We start from the raw sequence: 19,571 nt of genomic DNA, 5'->3' as shown, positions 1-19,571 counted from the left end.
ATGAGTAAAATAAGTTGTGCCTGTCATGTAGGAAAACCCATGCCTTTCCATTTAGCTCTTGAAATGTTCTAATGGCGAGGAGCTAGGATTCATAAAGAATCGATGGCTACAGTCTGTCCACCAAGAGACTCAGAGTCAAAGGGAGGACCAGTGCTGCACTTAGCATGGGCGATGCTCAAGTACAATTACTGACCTTGTGATGCAGAGGACCACCACACATATGACAGCAATCTGAATTGTCCCAATGACAGCTGCAATCAAGACATACTGAAATCGCACAGGACCAGGAACAACGTAGAGAACACTGTAGTCCTTTTTTTCACAGTGTTGGCCAGTATAACCAGCATCACATCTGGAAAAAAGGACAATATATGGTAACTTGTGGCCCAGAACTCTTTCATTTTTATTTCTCTAACCTCAGCTAACACTTTTACATACTGCTTAATGACACAGTACAAATGAAAAATAAAGCTATTTGTTTTAGAAATTTTCTATGCTGTTGTTAGAGAAATGCTGAAAAAACATTGGGTCAGAGATAAAGCAGGAGTAATTTCTTAAGTCTGATGGCAATAAAGCCATTAGTTTTTAACAGAGAAATACTTTTGCAATTCTCTTCAAAAGTTTTGAAAAAAAATTTTGGTGTAGATGATACAGGTATAGAAACCAAGCTACCATGGATGTGCGCTTAGGATGAATTGTGCTTCTCACTCAACCTCCCAGCCAGAAGTTCAGATAAGTAATTTTCATTGATATGAAAATATACTAAATTGGACCAATATGTCATTGCTTTGTTGAAAGTCTCTAGTATTCAACTTTGACGTGCATTCTGTGAAAGGAAAGAAGTATAGAAGACAGCTGTAGATAAAAGATAGGCAGAGACTGAGAGAGACAGAGAGAGAGAAAGAGAGAGAGAGAGAGAGAGAGAGAGAGAAGCAGACATGGAGGGACAGGCAGAGAGTGCTATTATGGTAAATCTCTCTATACCATAATCAATTTATTTCATCATATGCCAGTTGTATATCATTTTAAATATAGATACATTTTCATTTTGATTTGCCATGTCAGAAATAATCTCTATGTTTTAGACATGAGTATATATTTATAAACTATATTTGTAAACTAAACCCAGACAAGTAATTTCTTTGTGTCTCTTCTGAGTTTGAACTAGAAATATGGTGGTCAATCATCTCATGACACAAGACTCTATAGAGAAGAGAGTGAGTGCCCAGAAAAAACACATAGTTCATAGAAGATCTGGAGAGTTTTGAAAATAACCTCCCCATAAATACTAAAGGAGAAGAGCTAAGCACAGCTTTACATCTAGAGGAAAGGATGGTGATCACAAGGTGGCCCATGTCCTTAAAACTATGCTGTAGCAGAGTGGTGTGCTACATGCTGAGTGTATTAGGTGCACACATCTTCATGTTACAGTGTGTGTGTGTGTGTGCATGTGTGATTGCATGTGTGTTTATGTGTGTATGTGATTGCATGTGTGTTTATGTGTGTTTGTGTGCATTTGTATGTGTATGTATGTGTGTTTATGTGTATGTGTGGTGTGTGTGTGTTTGTAGGTGTGTGCATGTGTGTGTGTGTGTGTAAGAGAGGCAGAAAAGCTTTGATGCTATTTCCTTGTTTAAGCAGAATATAAACCAACCTTCCACTAACACTTAAAAGCTCGTTTCTACATTTTTAATTTATGCTCTTTAAAAGTTTAGCAAAGAAAATTTTACCTGCAAGATGGCTCCTGCATATTGATGGAGTGTTCACATTTCCCATGCATGCAGAACCCGTTGTAATGTTCTGGACAAGGTATGTGGTGTTCTCTGGCACTTTCTTCTAATTTGTTAGCATTCTCTGTAAATACAGATAAAGGCAAGCACTCCTGTAAATACTTTCTGTGCCTGGGAAGATCAACCAGTACATTAACAAGAAAACCTACAGTAGGCACAGCTATTTAAAAGGGCAAGAACTAAAAGGAAGAAAGAGGGAGAGAGAATTGAAAGACAGACATCTTTACAATTATGTTTAGAGATGAAACTGCAAAATTACCCAGAGCTTTTCATGCTTTTACGCAATTTCCTACATCTTTAACAGCCACTGATGTGGCCATGAGTTGTCAGACAGCTTTAATTTTACTTGCATAGAGCCTGTACATTGATCATAAAATAATCCAAGAAGAAATTCTCTATTTTTTGAATTTCAAAGCATTACATCTCTGAGATAAAATTGCTGAAATACCTAGATAGTTTCCCAACATGAAGCCTTAAAAGTTAAAATATGGGCATGTTCAATTGTTAAACATTTTCCCAACCAAATGCAAATTTCAACAAATGTATCCTGTCAGGTGCTTTTATAATATACTGTGAATTTGAGCTTTTATTTTTTTGGTCCTAGCATCCATACATTTTTACTACCACAATAATGCAATTGAAAGATTAAATATTGTTTTAGAATACCTTATATAGATAGCCACAAAGTTCATGCTAATCACTCTAAGTTTATTTCAAACCATGAGGCTCTGTACCTCATCCGGGCAAAACAGTAGAGCTGGTCCTGGTGGTGTTAGTGCGGGTTAGCAGGACCCAGGGTTGGATGGGTAGGAGAACTGGCTCCACTCCTTGATGTCTGCTCCATTGGGTGAACTAGGTGGGGCAGTGCTGGAGAGCTCGCCCATGTAGTGAGGGGAAGCTAGCGGGGTGACCAATCCAAATACTACCTGGGCCCACAACCAGGGTTAGGAGTTGGCCCACCACAACATCCATCTAATCTGTGAACTGCTGGAGTGTTTGAAGGGACCAGACCTGCAGATGCAAAGCTAGAGATTTCCATTGCATGTGGTAACATTAGGAAATCCAAGAGGAGCCTCAGTAGATAGTGTATGTAGCAGAAGCCAAAGGCCTGGAACTAGATGAATAACTCATTGCAATGAACACTTCCAAGTAAAGATGTATGGACTAAAGGGTGTACTGTGTGACTCAGTGGACCACACTACACCCTTCACACTGAGATTTTTGTCTTTTGTTTGTTTTTACTTAAAAAAAAGATTTTTGGAGGGGCAGTTTGCAAGGGCAGAAGGCAGAAGTGAGGGGATGGGTTGATGGATGGGATTAGAATGCATGATGGGAAATCCAAAAAGAATCAATAAAAAGTTAAAAAAGAGAGAATGATTTGTGACATTTAAACTTAAGGAAAATGAAATACCTTATGTTATAAAATGAAACACTAGCACTGCCATTAGCAATTTTGTTTCCTAATGCTTTTAAAAAACCATATAGGTGCCTTCAGGGCTTTATTTGAATTCACGTTTGTAATACCATCTCCAAGCAAGTGGTTCCTCAATTCATTCTGTGCTTATTTTATAATTATAGAAGGTCTGGGCTGGAGAGATGGCTCAGTGGGTAAAAGTACTTGCTGTGCAAGCATGAGGACCTGGGTTTAGATTATATCATTTATGTAAAAGGCTAAGTGTGGTCATATGCATGCCCACAGTCCCAGTGCTGTGGGTGTGGCTGGAGACAGAGGACTTCTAGGGTTCATGGACTGCCATTGTTGGTCCATATTCAGTGAGAACCTCTGACTCAGTGGAGTAAGGCAGACAGTGATAGGTGAGGTCACATGATATTCTCTTCTGGCAGGCACACACAGACACACACATAGACTCCAAGACACACACAGATACAGGCATACACATTCTCATACACACAGTTTTGTCTTCATTGTCTCTTCTGAAATGGTATTCTTGAAAATTTCTGCCTAGATAAATGAGAAGTATAACTTTATCAACCTCAATCTAAAGGTATTTTTCAATCTATAAGTATTCCCTAGCATCACAGTAACTGGTCAGCAGTAATGAAAGACTGCAAGTTAATTACTGTTTTTATGGGATGGATTACTTCCCATTATCTCTACACAGGGGCACCGTGTTTTATTATAGTGTGTCCTTATAATTTCACTGGCGGTCGTGGGTGCTGAGCATATTCATCAGGAGAAGGATGAGCCTTTGCCATTCGTGAATTAGATGGATGTATTATTTATATTTAGGCAGAGCTGTAAAATATCTTTCTATACATTTTAAGATCTAGATCCCATCTGCAAGTCATTAAAGTTTGAAGCAAACTGTTAAAATATTTAATGCTTTCTTTTATGGGGATATTTATGTATATTGCTCTGATGGGTAATAGTTCAAGTTTTATCCCTAAATTTATAGTATATATTGTAGCGATAGTAGAGGGATTGCAGGTGACATTTCAGGATTTTGTTTGTTTTAGGTCTGTGTCATTTAACTATGATCTTTTGCTTTAAGATGTTTCTACACTGAAAATTGTCATTAAAATTTGTGAAATACTTCCATAGAAAAGATTGTGAACATATGGGTATTGGTTCGGTTTCTCCCATTCTTTAAAGTATTGCATACACTTTAGCTAATTTTTATGGTAGCAAATTATATCCACAGTAAGGTCACATGAGGAAATAAAAGTAAATAGTGTAAAATTTGACTAAAATGGAATCAGGATAACCATGGTATTTAGATGCACCTTGTAATGACCTGGCTATTTGAGAATCCACAGAGAGAGAAGGCTTATTTTTGTGATGGGTCGAGGTGGCAACAACTGGAATAGGCAACCCAGGCCCTCACTCTTTAAAGAGGATTTCGAAGCTGTGGGGGTTATCAGCCCCACTGCTAATGAAATGAGCCAGCACTGATTTCCACTGTTATTTCTGGCTCTTCTTCGCATAACAAACTATTCAACACTTCTATTTAGTGTTCGTTAGTAACACTCCAGTGCATCTGCACACCTGTGTGCAGGGAAGTTCTCTGACTTTCTGCTTTCCAGTTATACACAACCTTTTCTGTCAGAATATATCTCATCTTATTAAAGGCCTGAGTCTCTTTCTGCTAACTATAAAAGGCAATCAAGACTTTTCTTAACTGAAAACCTAGTCCTGAGGCTATTTTTATAGTGTACCTTACCCCAAACTGTCGGTACCTGTATTCAAACAAAGTCCAAAATTGTGAGCTAAGGTCTAAACGTTAAATAGGAGCTTTTTAAAAATGAATTTTTTTGCCTCACTGTGTTAAGAGCTAGATTTTTTTCCTTTTTGCTGTCTAGGGAGTGGTAACATGGGAGGGAAATAGTCTCCATTGTCCAGTCTACTAATTAGTTTATACCAGTACTTGTGAGCTTATAGTGCTCTGTTTTGCTGCTCATACGATACTGTCAAATAAGAAAGTAGAGAAATTGAAAATAAATGAGTAGAAGAAATGATCCCTGCACAAGAAAATGAGGAGTCATCAATATATGTCAACAAATTTATAGTCAACCCAACCAAGTAAACCAGTTGATTGAAAACCTGAATATACAACCACTTCTAGTGATGCAATAGACATACTTTAGAAATGAGATTTAAGTATATTAAGACAAGCAGAAACCCAGAAATCTAATATCTCAACAAATATATGTATGAGTCATGGTAAATATTTGTGAACCTGAAGTTTATGTACACTGAATATTCAAGCAATAACAAAGCATTTGGAGATTTGAAATTATATAAAAATGATACTTTGGTGGTGTACATGCTTTTACAGTGGCTGACAACTTAGACATTGATTTCTCTGTTTTCCATTTAAAAAGGTTTAATGTAAGGAGTATACTCTCTCTTCTAAGAAAGTTTGTGAGTATGGTACAATCTTTTCATGCCTCTGTTAAACTCTGCACCAAGTTTCCTGTTTAAGTGTTTACACATGGTTTCTTCAGAGAGAGAATGTGACCCTTCTAAGAGGTGATCTTTGGTATACCTTGAGTAATTTGTAGTGGAGCCAAGAAACCACATGACCATTGCTAGACAACAACTGTCAAGGAATGTTGAGGAGGGATGGTCTTTAGTACAGTTACACATGTTGTTATTTGTAAAGGAAGATATATGTGAAAAACCAGAGACAGAATGGCACAAGGTTCAGCCTTACCTGATGTCAAGTCACTTATGAGTATGTAGAAAGGAAAGGAAGATAAACTGATCATCTCAACTTTTGTCAGTGCTGCTCAAGTGAGGTGTGTTTGTGTGTTTCCCTTTTGTTCTACATCCTTGATAATCTTGACAATGCCACTAAGCAGACAAACACCACCCAAAGATCAATCAGTTTTGCACTACAATCTGCACAGGACAATTTTAAGGTGGCTAGCTGAGATGGTCCAGTTTCATGCACTATTCCAGCCAGGACTTCAGATAAGGCCTACATTTTCCCATTACACAGAGACAGGCAATAAATGATACAGCTAGCTCTCCCAGGACTTGACCATTATTTCAATTTTGTCAGTGTCTCCTAGGGATACCATTGCCCTCCAGACAATAGGAAACAATCTAGAGAATACAACATTTCCTACAAATTCCAAGAGGTGGAATAGGTGGTTTTTGGTCATTCCGTGGATTATGGATATTTGTCATTGTTTAGGTAGCTTGGTTACAAGTTGTTATTGGTAATGGTCAGGAAAAAAATAAACAAAGGAGATTAGAAAAAGGGGGATATAGATATAGAAATTATAGGATAAAGGGGTAGATTATTGAATCTACTTTTAAACGAAAAAGTAACTACTAGTCTTAAATATTTTACATTGGCATGAAGTTTTGTATATTGATACAAATTTGAGGTTATTTTTGTTATTCTGTATATATTTCTATTCTTGTTTAAGATAAGTTTGTATATTGATACAAATTTAAGATTATTTTTGTTAGAACATGCCATACATATGTTTCTACTGTTGTTTAAAGTATTGCACCCATGCATCTCATTTAAAAATGTAAAGTAAATATCTAGTTCTTGAAAGTTATTATGACAAACTATTTAGGATATTAAAGAAATGCAGATTAGTAGTTAGTCACCTATTAATATAAAACTTGTAGGTATATCTTCAAAGTCAAACAGATGCTTTAGATAGGCAGGTAGTCTTCAAACACTTCAGAGATCTATAGAATATGGCATTTGTGATGTTTCAATCAGCCTTTTAATGACAGTGAGACATGTCTTCTCCTAGCAGTGCAAATCTATGTCAGAAAAGATGATGGACACTGAAGAAACTCCATATGGAGTTACCTTTCTTTATGGCAACAGGTAGCCACTGGGTAAGCAACTGCCCTTGCGTTGACTACTGACAGTATGCTGTCCAAACTGGACAAGAAGGGCACATAAGAAAGTCACTGCCAAACCTTTCCAAGACAAGGCAGATCAGTCCTTCAAAATTCCTGCTTAACAGAAATGTCTGTCAGATATGCTAGGCCTGTAGTTTGAAGATGGATGCTGTCCAGGCAGTCATCTGTTTCTGTCATTTCATTTGTTTTCACTGCATTTTTTATTTTCTCAGGTGATATTATATCCTTCTCAGGTCTCTTTTGGAACTGAAGGCTAGATACAGTTTTCCCTGTTACCAAATTCAGAAAAGAAACTCACAAAATATGTGTACAGTGTATATATAAGGTTGAAAGTCATAAAAGTATAGTTTTGCGTAATACAAGTTAGGATAGAAAGTGAGGTTAGTACAAAACTTTAGACTCTGTAAGATAATACAGATAATGGAGTATTTTCTCTGAATTTTCCAAATGAAAATGTACTGGATGTTGTATCTGTAATTCTTACTTGATAACTGTTAATTTGTTGTATATAATTTTACTCTGTGGAATAGTCTTTTAGTACACTGTAAATATGAATTGCTCCCATTGGTTAATAAAAAGGGGATTGTCCAATAGCTAGGCAGAATTTTCGGGGCAGAGAGAACTCTGGAAAGAGGAGAGCAGAGTCAGAGGAGATTCAAGCCAGATGTGGAAGAAGCAACATGGGAAGTTCATAGAAGATGTAAACGAGCCTTGGGACAGCACATAAATGAATAGAAATGGGTTAATTTAAGTTATAAGAACTGACTGGAGACAAGCCTAAGATATAAACCAAACATTTATAATTAATAATAAGTTTCTGTGTGGCTATTTGGGGAACTGGCTGGCAGGACAAAAAAGTCCACTCACACATTCTTCCCCAGCTCAAACTTCAAATACAGTATTTGGAGAACTCATCTGTTAAATCAAAGTATTATGGTTCACTACCTTAATGAAGGTATTAAGGAAGCACTACAGTGTGAAACTGGACTAAGATCACCCACATTTCTGAAGAAAGAATGCCTTTCTTTGGATAAGGGCTAGAGACTGTCTGCGGAAGGGTTGGAAATCAAGTCATGCCATCTGCTCACTTGCCTTTCAGGGGCTGTGTGTCCCAAAAAGGTACTCGAAACATAAACCTGAGAGCCCCAGTTACAGAGACAGGTGTGGTATACTATTTGTGTATGATGATGTTAATATTTTCATCGCCAACCTGTTTCTCTTGTTCTGATGTCCTGTTCTCTTTTTTTTTTTGACATGTATGTAGCCTAAAAAGAGTGAGCACAGCGCATCATCAGATTCTAATCCACCGGATGGTTACCTATTTCATTTGAATGGTTTGGCATATCTGGTTATTTTCCTTTGTGAGTATACAACTTATTATTAGCATAGTAAGAACAAATGTGAATGGATCTTAAATGATGGAAGATCAGACTCTTCCAGCTGTGTAATACAGGTAGGGATCCCTTTGGGAAGATGAGATGTATAAATGATCAGATGATATTTTTAAGTAATATTCCATTGTGTTGGCTAATTTTATGTACTCTTGCAATAAGCTAGAGTCTTCTGAGAAAAGGTAACCTCAATTGAGAAAATGTCTCCATAAGATTTAGCTGTAGGACATTTTCTTAATTATCCATTGAGGTGGGAGAGGCCTAGCCCATTGCTGGTGGTGCCACCTCTGGCCAGGTGGTCCTGGGTTCTGTAGGAAAGTAGGCTCAGCAAGGGGAGCAAGTCATTAAGTGGCACTCCTCCTTGGCCTCTGCATCAGCTTCTGTCTCCAGGTTCCTGCCCTGTGTGAGTTTCTGTCCTGACTTCCTTCAGTGATTGGCTGTTGCCTGGAAATGTAAGAGACATAAACTCTTTTTTCCTCAAGGTGTTCTGATTATGGTGTTTCATCACAACAATGGGAGCCATCACTTGGAACCCCACCTTGCTTTTAGTTAAAATAAATTAAATCCATGGGTCAGTGATCACTAGGAGGGAGTTGATTCTGTGCAGTAATTTAAAGTGAGTTCAGATGATCTGGAGAATGAGATAGCATCAAGAACTTAGTGCCTAATAAAGCATCACCAAGGGAGGCACACTCAGGCAAGTGTGAGTAGATGAGAACAGTGGGCCTCTGGGGGTGTAAAGAAAAAGCTGGGCTGCCCTTTTTTGGAGGCTGAAGTATAGTACTACTGTGTGCTAGACTAGTTTACCTCACACATCTTGATTCTTTAAACTCTGAAAATAATAATTCTTTTGCTAGTATGTAGTTATAATGGATTACTAGCAAAGGGTTATCTTTATTTTAAATATCATTTTTTTATATCCTAAGAGGAAGACATGACTGCATAGGGGCATTAAGTTAAATGCATTAAACAGAAGAAATCATTTTTTCTTAGTTGCAGGGAAATCATATTATAAAAGTGTACAAGTTTTGACTAGGCCATGATTTAGATATGTCACAGAGTGATCTTTTGGGGAGAAATATATTTTGTGGGTTTAAATTCATCTTGTGCCATCATTGTTTAATTGTTTAATATCTTGAAAAGCACATACATGGGTGACTCAGAGTAGATTACTGTCTTTAACCTGCTTCTTCCTGTAGGCACACCAAATGTATTTTGCTTTTCTAGAAGACCAAATGTTTCAGTGTTGAATATATATGATATCGACATTTTTATTTAGTGATACTATGTCAAAACTCTCACTCAGAAATGCTTAAATTCTTTATGCAGAGATCAGAAGAAGAGAACTGGGTCTCCTTTTCTAAGGCTCTAGGACAGAGACTCAAGAATTCTAGCTGAAAGTCAGAACTGGGCACACAGGACAGAGGCAAGCACATAATCAGCTCTTAGTCTGTAAGGGAAGAGACCCCTCCTTAACATTCCTAGTTATTCATCTATGTGAATGATTTAGGAAACAAACAAACTGCAACCAAGTCCTTAAAGTGCTATACATTCAGCATTTTCCCTTGTAAGCTAAGCATACCACACCTTACCCCTTGAAAGCATATTTGAAACTGCTTGTGAGAAATCCCACATAGAGTGGGACATGTTGCTAGGGAAATAGAGGTCTCCTCCCAGGGCTGTTAGTCTTGTTAACGAAAGAAATGAAGAACTGACTCAGAAGGATAATTTTATCAGAGTTTAAAAGAGAAACCACAGGGTGGGCAAGCTGAAAAATCTCAGTAGCAGCCCAGAGAAGGGAGATGGAGAAGTGGAAAAGGCTCTTTGAGTTAGGCATGGAGGCTTGAGTAGCAGCCACATGGCAAAAGGTAGGTAGCTTCAGAGAAAGAGTGAGAAAGTCCAAAGTACCAAGCAGAGCTTACTGAGGATCTGGCCAGCAGCCAAATGAAAGAGACAAAAAGAAGAAAGCAGAAATGTTAGGTCTAATTGAGTCAGTCTCAGAAATGCAGGCAGACTTAACAGGGCCTCGTGATGGATCCACAGTAACTGTAGAGAGCATGGTTTCAGAGAAGGAAAATTGTATCATCTCATAAAAAGAATAATTATTCCTCCCATCTCTTTAGCATGATTTGAGGCAAATTAAGCTTCTTCTTGGCCAGGGAGCTGACAGGTCTGCCTACATTAAATCTAATGTTTGGATAGCTTGGAATGTTAGGTCTCTGATCAAGGCCAGAGGTAGACTCTACTCTTTTGACCAGAAGAAAGTAACTCTCTCTTAATTGGCCTCAATAGAGTCAATTCAAGACTACTGTTACCCTTAGGTGTTAAAGTTTGCTAGTTGAGTTGTGAAGAGAGCTATGGGCAGGATGAAAAAAAAGCAAGAATCATGTTTCTTGTTCCATAATTGACTAGACATAACAGAAAAAAACAAGTAGATATCACCACCACCTTCTATAAGCATGCTCACTGGACATAAAAGTAAAGATGGTGGAAGAAATCTACTTTTCATGTTACTGTATTTTCAAGCAGAGTCTGGATGGTTATTTCAGGATTTTCTGAATTTGAATTGCAAAGAGTAGCTGAATCTGAAATAAGTGCAGTAATTTGTGGCCTGGGTAAGTGAGATACAAAAACATATAGCTGTTTTCCTAGACTCTTACTATTTATCTTTCTAACAGTAATATATTTACAGAGACAAACACTGAAGAATCTGTGAAACCTTGGGGTAGCCCTTTATATGTAATATTTTAACCACAGCATCAAGATACAGTTATTACAATTGAGGGGTTTGTTACAATGAGGCTTATTTAGAGTTAGCCTCAAATCTTGGATTCCTAAGGAAAAATGATGTTTTCTTTATTATTAAGTCCAAATATGCATATTTGTATTGATTTGTTCCCTTTGAGTCAGACTTGGCAGAGTTCTCCATTGTGAGGAGTGCATCAGTGGAGAGAAGTTCTGTTGCATCTCTAACGTTCTTTTTCCAACATCACTATTCAGTCAAGAGTCCATCTTTTGGCAAGTGGGCTACTCATAGGTTAAGAGGTTTTAGCTTGATGCCCTTTAAAAAACACAATGATTTCATGGAACTTCAGATGGTTTTAACACTTTGGTCAATATCAGCCTTGGGGAGAGGCACAGATCCATGATTCATTAGTCTACTGGGCGTCTAGAGCTGGAGTTGCCTTGATACCATGGGACCAGTTTGCTCCAGCCCTACCCCCATAGGCTACCATGCCATCTCTTTCTGCTGTAAGCCTTCACTTCAAAAGTTAAAGTTTACTAAAATCTTTATAGAAAGGAAAGCTCAAGAGAAGGAATTTTATGCCAAGGATATTTCCAATTCTTTTGTCTTCAAGTAAATCCATGCATTTCTGGCCAAATTTATATGCTTAGAGGTTAATCAGGAGAATCTCTCTCAGTGGGACTTCTTTGGTGACAACAAAAAGAAGCAATGGGTTGAGGTTCCTTCTATTTTAGCTGCCTGAGCTGAGCACCTAGTTATTTCCTTCTCCCTTAGTCAGTGTAAAAGGAAATGGCTAAACAGTTCAGGTAAGCAATATCAGATAATATAATTGCTCTTCCTTGTTACCTGTAGTTAAGAACCCACAGAGAGTGGTAGGACTGAGAATGGAACCTTTTCTAATGCCCAGTGACAGCAAAGGCTTCAGTAATATAGGGAGTAAGGGACCCCCAAAACCAAGTGAGAAAACCAAACCACAAAAGCCAAACAGCAAGAGTCTCTCTGTAATATGTTATATGAATATTTTTCAAGTACCTGCTGTGTCTAGCACTGGTATATGCTATATATAATATGTTGTACATAATGTAAATATTTATGGTCTCTCAGTGAGTTTAGATAGATCACTGTGTTCTAAACACAGTCAGATATAATTGAGACAATAGACCTACAATTATTCAAGAACCCACAGTGAGATCACTATTGTTTTAATATATAACATGGTAAAATACTTCTCTTGTGAGAGCCCCTGAAGGAATATTTATAAACTATCTTTTATAGATCAGGACACCAAAGCTCAAATAGCTTTGGTGACATTTTTAGGAGTACACATAGCAGATAGTTGAACTGAGGTGTCAGCTTATTCCAGGATCACAGGCAGACTGGCTTTAGTTGAGAACTGGGTAACACACACACACACACACACACACACACACACACACACACACACACACACACACACACACACCTGACCTTGTATCTCCTTGTTTTTCCCCCTCCACGCCCTAGACTCTTTGCTTCACTCTGACTATTCTCTTCTGCTTTCTTCTCTTTACTTCAGTGGCAGCCCTCACTGTGACTCCCAGCCCTTTGCCTTCCTCAAGGGCTCTCTCCATTAATCTTGTTCTTCTGTGTCTTAGACTCTCTGATCTATTAGCAGTTAAGCATATAGAACAACATTGTGAAGACAAAAGGGGAAGTCTCTCCACAGCATTGTCTTCTCTCCTTCTTCACCTCCTACCTTGACTTCTACTTTGCCTTTTAGCCACAGCTCTCAGAGACACTGCTGTGGACAGGAGGATCGGAAGTGACTTTGTTACTAAACTCAGTGTCTCAGCCTAAATATATTCAACTGTTCAAATTCTTTGGAAGATTTGGTACAGTTGACAACTCTATTCTTTCTGAAGACCTGATTACCCCTGGTTTTCATGATAACATCTTAATATTCATTCACATGGTATGTGTGTATATGTGTATGTGTGTGGCTGTCTCTCCTTCACAATCAATGTTGCAGGCTCCTGCTTCCCAACTGATTTCTATAAATCCTTATCCTTTGTTAAGACTCATTTCTTCATAACCTTGAAAATTTTGGAGACAGATGGGCACACAGAGAGACATTCTCTCTCTTTTTCTCTCCCTCTGTGTGTGTGTGTCTCTCTCTCTCTCTCACACACACACACACACAAACACATACACTCACACACACATACACACACACACACACACACACACACACACACACAGAAAGAGAGTCTTTATCTCTTTACCCAGGCTTTTTTCCCATTACTTAAGTGCCTGTAAAGCATGGACAGTAGCTCAAAAATGAAAGATTTATAACCACCTGAGAAATCCACAGAGACAGCTGACCTGAGCTCGTGGGAACTAACAGACTCTACAATGATATATGGGGAGCCTGCATGGGACCGAATTAGGCCTTTGTATGTGGATGATAATTTTGTAGCTTGATCTGTTTGTGGGACCCCTGGCAGTAGGACCAGGATCTATCCCTGGTGCATGAGTTGGCTTTTTGGAGCCCATTCCCTATGATGGGATGCCTTGCCTAACCTTGATGTAGGGAAGAGGACCTTGGTCCTGTCTCAACTGGATATGTCAACCTTAGTTGACTCCCCATGGGAGGCCAATAACCCTTTCTGAGGAGTGGATGGGGGGTTTGGAAAGATAGAAGGAGCTTGAGTAGGAGAGGGGGAAACTGTGGTTTATATGTGAAGTGAATAAAAAATTTAAAATAAAAAAGAGAAATATGGGAACAGAAGCCTTTTGACATCTGTGTGGATGTCATATCACAAAACTGCATTGGAACTTTGTGCTACCAATTCCAACTTGGCCAGTCACACTGTGTCTGTGGTATTGTGAACAAAAACCTCCTGAGAGGAAGTCTGCAGAGACTTGACTGGCTGATTAGAATTTCACTATTGCAGAGAGACTGAATGTTGCTAGTTTACTTATCTTGGGCTAGTTCTAGTGCCCCAGAACAGCCATCTATTTCCACCTCTGTGCTGGAACTAACATTTTACAACTAACAAACAAAATCCTCTTAGAATCTATTAACTCATCAGACCACTGGTGTCCATCAATCCAAGAGCTAAGAATGCCATCAGATAGCACCTTGAGCCTGCAGGAAAGCCTTCCCGTCTTGATATACCCGCCTCTCTGATGCACTCACCAAGTATTTTAAGCTTGCCTTCATTTGTGACATTCTTTGTTCCATAAAACTATAAAAACTTCATGAAATTTCTTCCATATTAAAGTATGGAAATTGGGCTAACCCAAATCTGTACTCTTGGGTCACTCAAATAGCTCCAGAATAAATGATCTCTTATTCCCTTTAAAATGAGAGTTGTGGTTTTTTTTTTGTGTGTGTGTGTTGACAGTATTGTCCAGCATGAGGATGAACTTTGGAGTGACAAGAAAGAAAGAAATTTCTATTAACAAAATGAAACAAAACAAAAACCAGGCATGTATATTCAAAACAGAAGCTGAGACTGTAAGTTAATGCAGCCTGCTTTCATTTCTATTCTGCACACACTCATTCATTTATTCTCATTCCTTGCCACACCAAAACTGTCAGTGCGGACACACTTGGTGATAATGGCAGTGACCGAGGCTAGCAATCAGCTTGCTTTTCTACAAGCACACTTCATGAACTGGAGAGTTTTCATTATTTCTTCAACTAAGAAACAAAGGTATAGCTTCTACTCTCCGATGAGCTTTCATGAGTCGAGCCTCAAAAGCACTTTGTGAGAAGATATTGGGAGTAATGTGTATCTGCGGGAACTGTTTTAGAGCTGGACTTTTGCTCAGAAAAACAAAAGGAGCTAACTAAAAGGCTTATAACTTTAGTGGTAAAATAACTTCTAGTGGCTATGATTCCTTTGTGCCATTTCAAGTTTAATGCTAAATTCTAAGTATTGATAAACTACATAGCCTAGAGATTGTAAACAGTATGATTATGGGTATTATATAATGCTGATGAGTGGGTGGAGCCTTAGTATATGGCTGTCATAGAGTCTTAGAAGGTTCAAATAGCTCTCAAAAGTGTGTGTGTGTGTGTGTGTGTACATGTTTGTATCTCTGTTTGTCTGTACTTTTTATGAGTGCAATTTTATAAATATCTTTTTTGTATACAAAATTTAATGAGATAAACACTAAACTGTAACCCTTCGTTAATGCAATGCTTCCTGTTTTAGGGCAGACTCACTCTATTGCTCCCAAGAATGGATTTCCTCACTTTACTTCTGATTGACTGAATCAGATCACCATCAAAGCTACTGGATCTTTAAAGAAAAATCATTCTAGGTGATTCTGGCATTCAAACTGAGGATCAAGACAGCTGACTTCACCCAGCTGTTTCCTCCCTTCTGTCTTTCTGTTATATTATCAGATAGTTTCTTTAGCATTCTAGACCATCTTCATCATATGGTGACTGTCCCATGCCTGGCACCTTCTTGGTCCCAAATCTGTGTTGGTTCGTAAAATCCTGAGCTATCAAGAATCACCATCAGCCATGGGCTATGATCATGCAGGTTGTGGCTTGTCATCTGCTTCTCCTTATGTTCACCCTTCCTTGTCACAAGAAGTCCTTAGGGCCTTCAGCTTGCCAGTCCCTTTTCAATACAGGTGCTCAGCCTGAACAATACAATTTAAAATGTCTCTGGAAGCCAACACCTAAAAGAATATGCCACGTGCCTCTCTCAATTGCGGATATCTGTGAAAGGCTTCCAAATCCGGTTAAATCTAGGCTGCTTTAAAGACTCTCAGCAACTAGCAAAAGATCAACAAGACTTCCCTGCACAAAAGCTAACGAAGCATCCTTTTGGAAATGGGAATAAGTAAGGCAGCTGAGAAGCAGTACATATTGTACCAATGCTTATGATAGCTTCCATTTCCTCATGGCAGGGAAGGAATTTTGGCTCCGTGCTGATAGCTACTTAAGTTCAGCTAGTCTGTGGAAAAGATAAAGTCATAAATGGCAGTAGGGACAAAAACAAAGGCAAACGGAAATGCGCTGGAGCAAGATTACCATTTGTGGCCATGTGATAACTGAGTGAGGTTGGGCTGAGACAAACAGCTAATTCACACAGGGAAATGCTAAGAAAGGACATGCCTTATACAATCAGAATTTCTAGTCATTTGCTTATGCAGCCTCTCCCTTCCTTTCCCCTCCTCCTGCCCCCACCTCTTTCCCCTCTTCTCCCTACCCTAATCCAACAGGGGATTGGATTTAGGGCATCTGTGAATGTTAACACTGAGCTATATCCCCAACCCTTTCTTTACATTTAATCTTGAAACAGGTTCTCACGCTGACCATTGAACTTTGCAGTCCAGACAGGCCTGCAATCCTCCTGCCTCAGCCTCCCAAATGGCTGGGTCATAGGTCAAAGGCTACCAGACCTGACACTCCCTTTGTTTTGAGGAGCAGCTGGCCCATTCATCAGATTCCACTCTGGGGGCTGCTGCACTAGCCATGACATACATAAAACATAACATTTAGTTATTGGTACAAGGAGATGCCTATTAACATGAGGGCTTTAGTCACTTGAGCTATCCTGACGGCCAACACATTAGCACATCTGTCATTTGGGACACATGAGAACACTTGGCATTAGGTTACACCCTCTCTTGAATCAGACCATATTGTTTGCTGGGCTGTCTCAGGGGTTTGGGACATGGACTGACACAAAGTGGGTGCTCAATATTTATCACAATGAGTAAGTACTATAGGCATGAAAGACATAGCTGGCAGGCAACCATCTGTGCCCTGGGGGAGGAAAGAGGCTTTGCAAACATTAATGCCTTTGGATATTTGTCTCTAAGAACCAGCTGCACTTCAATGATGTGATTTTTCTCATGCCTCAAATATCTCCCTTAGAGGCAAAGCAAAGTACAATATGGTAGAGAAGGATTTTGCTCAATGAAGTTGTTGTGACAGGAGATTGTGCTTAGAGGGTCAATGCTCTATTTGCCATACACCACAGGCTTCTTCAGTGAAAGGCAAAAATATGAAGGGCAAAAATGTTCTGCTAATTGTAAACGACAAAGAAGGACAGCTATAAATGAATTGGGAAGCTAGAGTAAGCAAATGATGGTTTTGCATATTTCTTCTAAATGATGTCATGGCCCAGAAAGGGCAGCTAGAGAATTTATAGCATGGATTTAGTTTCATTTACAAGTCTGGAGTACTGCCATATGATGGTCTCTGACTAAATTAATGTAAGTGTTCCTCACTGAAAGGACAAGAAGGCAATGCTCTCTGTGTAGTCAAGGGTAAGACAGAACAATTTTAAGAAACACACAGAGCTGATTGTGCAATGAACATTTTTAAGGATGGGTTTGCCATTTCAAACTAGGATTTTAGATAAAATTGATTTTTATCTATAAATAAGATCTAAGAATAGGGAAATTTTGTTAATAAGTTAAATTTGAACAGTATAGCTCTTAAACAGTTTAATGTCTGGAAAGTTATATTGTTTTTGATGGCATTTCTCTTAGTACGTATCAGCTCATCAAATATGCTTGTGTTTGAATAGAATAAGAAAGATGTTGAGGGTGCTGTTGCTTTCTAAAACAAGTTTTAATGATATAAAATTCCATCATAGATTTCTTCACCTTCCCATCAGCTATCACCTGCTATAAAAACATGTTGTCATTAAAATAGCCTTTTAAACTTATCAGTAAAATTTTATGTGTCTACTGATTAATAAAAAAATTTAAAAAATATTTTATTTTTGTTTCTGGAGTAGATCACATAATATTCCTTCAAAACAGTAGGTCATATGATGATGGGGACAGAAATTGGGGCTGTGGACCAATACTTAAAGAAATATCAACTAAGAACATGCAAGTTGGTCCTCATCCCTTCTTGACTTCCAGACTTTGGGCATCTGGGACTCTGTGATAAATTCATTTCTGTTAGGCCACCTGTTTGCAGCAGGTAATTGAAGAGTCTTAGCAAACTGATCCAATTGTGAATTACAATCCAGTTCTTACATTGATGAAGTCACTTTTCATTATACACATGGAGTCAATGAAAATGAGGTAAGGATTGGTTTCAGTTGTCATGTGACCTGGAGAGTGTTAGTTCACTTCTACTTTCCCAGCATCACTCAGTAGAAACTTGGTTACCCTCAGACAATTTCTATGTGTATGAAAGTGTTATCTTAAGCTTATGCTGAAGTACTTGTTTATTTCATTTGCATTATAGAAATATGTCTTTAAGGTGTCAATTATAGTAGCTCCAATAAAGAAGTTTTAAGACCTCAAGGAAACTTTTTCGAAGACGTTTTTCTTTATCTATTTATTTACTTTTCATCTTTAAAAAACAACACTGTTCATCGTTCACTCTACCACAGAATTTCTGCATTTTACCTTCATTGCCTCAAAGTTGATGATGATGAAGCTAACTGACAAATGACCTATTTGACAAACAGATTCGAGGTCACACCTAGAGTGTGCTCTTCCAGCTTAGCTCTTTCTGTATTTTCTGTATGCTCAAAAGCTGGTGTTCCACATGGAACCCAGCCTAATTAAGAAAACACAAGACTTTTTTTGGCATATATTGTTTAAGAATAATTTAAGTATTCCATTAAGAAAATTTGAAATGTTCTCTATTTCGTTAAGAGAAGTTCAAAATGTAACATTCTGCTATTTAATTAAGATAATTTGAAAATGAAATGACTGTTTTTCTATTTGATAGAGAATTTCAAATTGAGATATTCTTATATTTGAAATGTTATCTCAGCTATTTGTGTATGTGTAAATACACATATACACATAGACACACAGTAAATTGCAAACAATCACCAAGTATTTTAAGTAACTTGGAACTCCTTTTTAATTTCTAGTTTAAAACAACTGGTTTGTTTCTGATACTTTTATAGCCAATAATGACTTTAAATAGTTAACTCCAGATGGATAACTCTAGGAATAATTAAGGATGTTGTGTAACTCTACACAATTTCTTTCTACCTAGATACTATTTAGAACTTCATATAAATTATCACTAAAAGCTACTTTGTGGTCTCAATGCTTGTTTACCTTTTCACAGATCTAACCCACACCAGGATATAATTTACACTCTTCAAGTACATGGTAAGCCACTCAAGAAATCAATAGAGGTTATAAAACACGTACAGTTTTGAATTTGGAGAGTCAAACATCTATTTGGTGTATTGAAATAGAACAGCTGACATTACAGTTGCAGCTTCTAGACGACTATTTATTTAGAAATAGAAACAAAATGAATATATTCTGAAACAGAAGTGGAGTGTGATAGA

At 38.1% G+C, this 19,571-nt stretch overlaps 1 protein-coding gene across 3 annotated transcripts in view; it reads right to left on the bottom strand.

Annotated features, from left to right (window-relative positions):
• Nucleotides 1–19,571, bottom strand: part of Tmeff2 (transmembrane protein with EGF like and two follistatin like domains 2) — a 274,658-nt gene that overhangs the window by 18,534 nt on the left and 236,553 nt on the right. For all 3 annotated transcript variants that reach the window (XM_013121121.3, XM_013121122.3, XM_005080916.4), the window contains exons 8-9: nt 1,731–1,854; nt 194–352 (exon numbers count right to left, since the gene is read on the bottom strand). In XM_013121121.3, the coding sequence (XP_012976575.1) occupies nt 194–352; nt 1,731–1,854 (283 nt within the window). The remainder of the gene's footprint in view (nt 1–193; nt 353–1,730; nt 1,855–19,571) is intronic.

The sequence above is a fragment of the Mesocricetus auratus genome, unplaced genomic scaffold (genome assembly GCF_017639785.1).
Source record: "Mesocricetus auratus isolate SY011 unplaced genomic scaffold, BCM_Maur_2.0 Super-Scaffold_100010, whole genome shotgun sequence".
Taxonomy (NCBI): Eukaryota; Metazoa; Chordata; class Mammalia; order Rodentia; family Cricetidae; genus Mesocricetus; species Mesocricetus auratus.
Note: the sequence above shows the minus strand (reverse complement) of the source record. Positions and strands in the feature narration are given on the sequence as shown.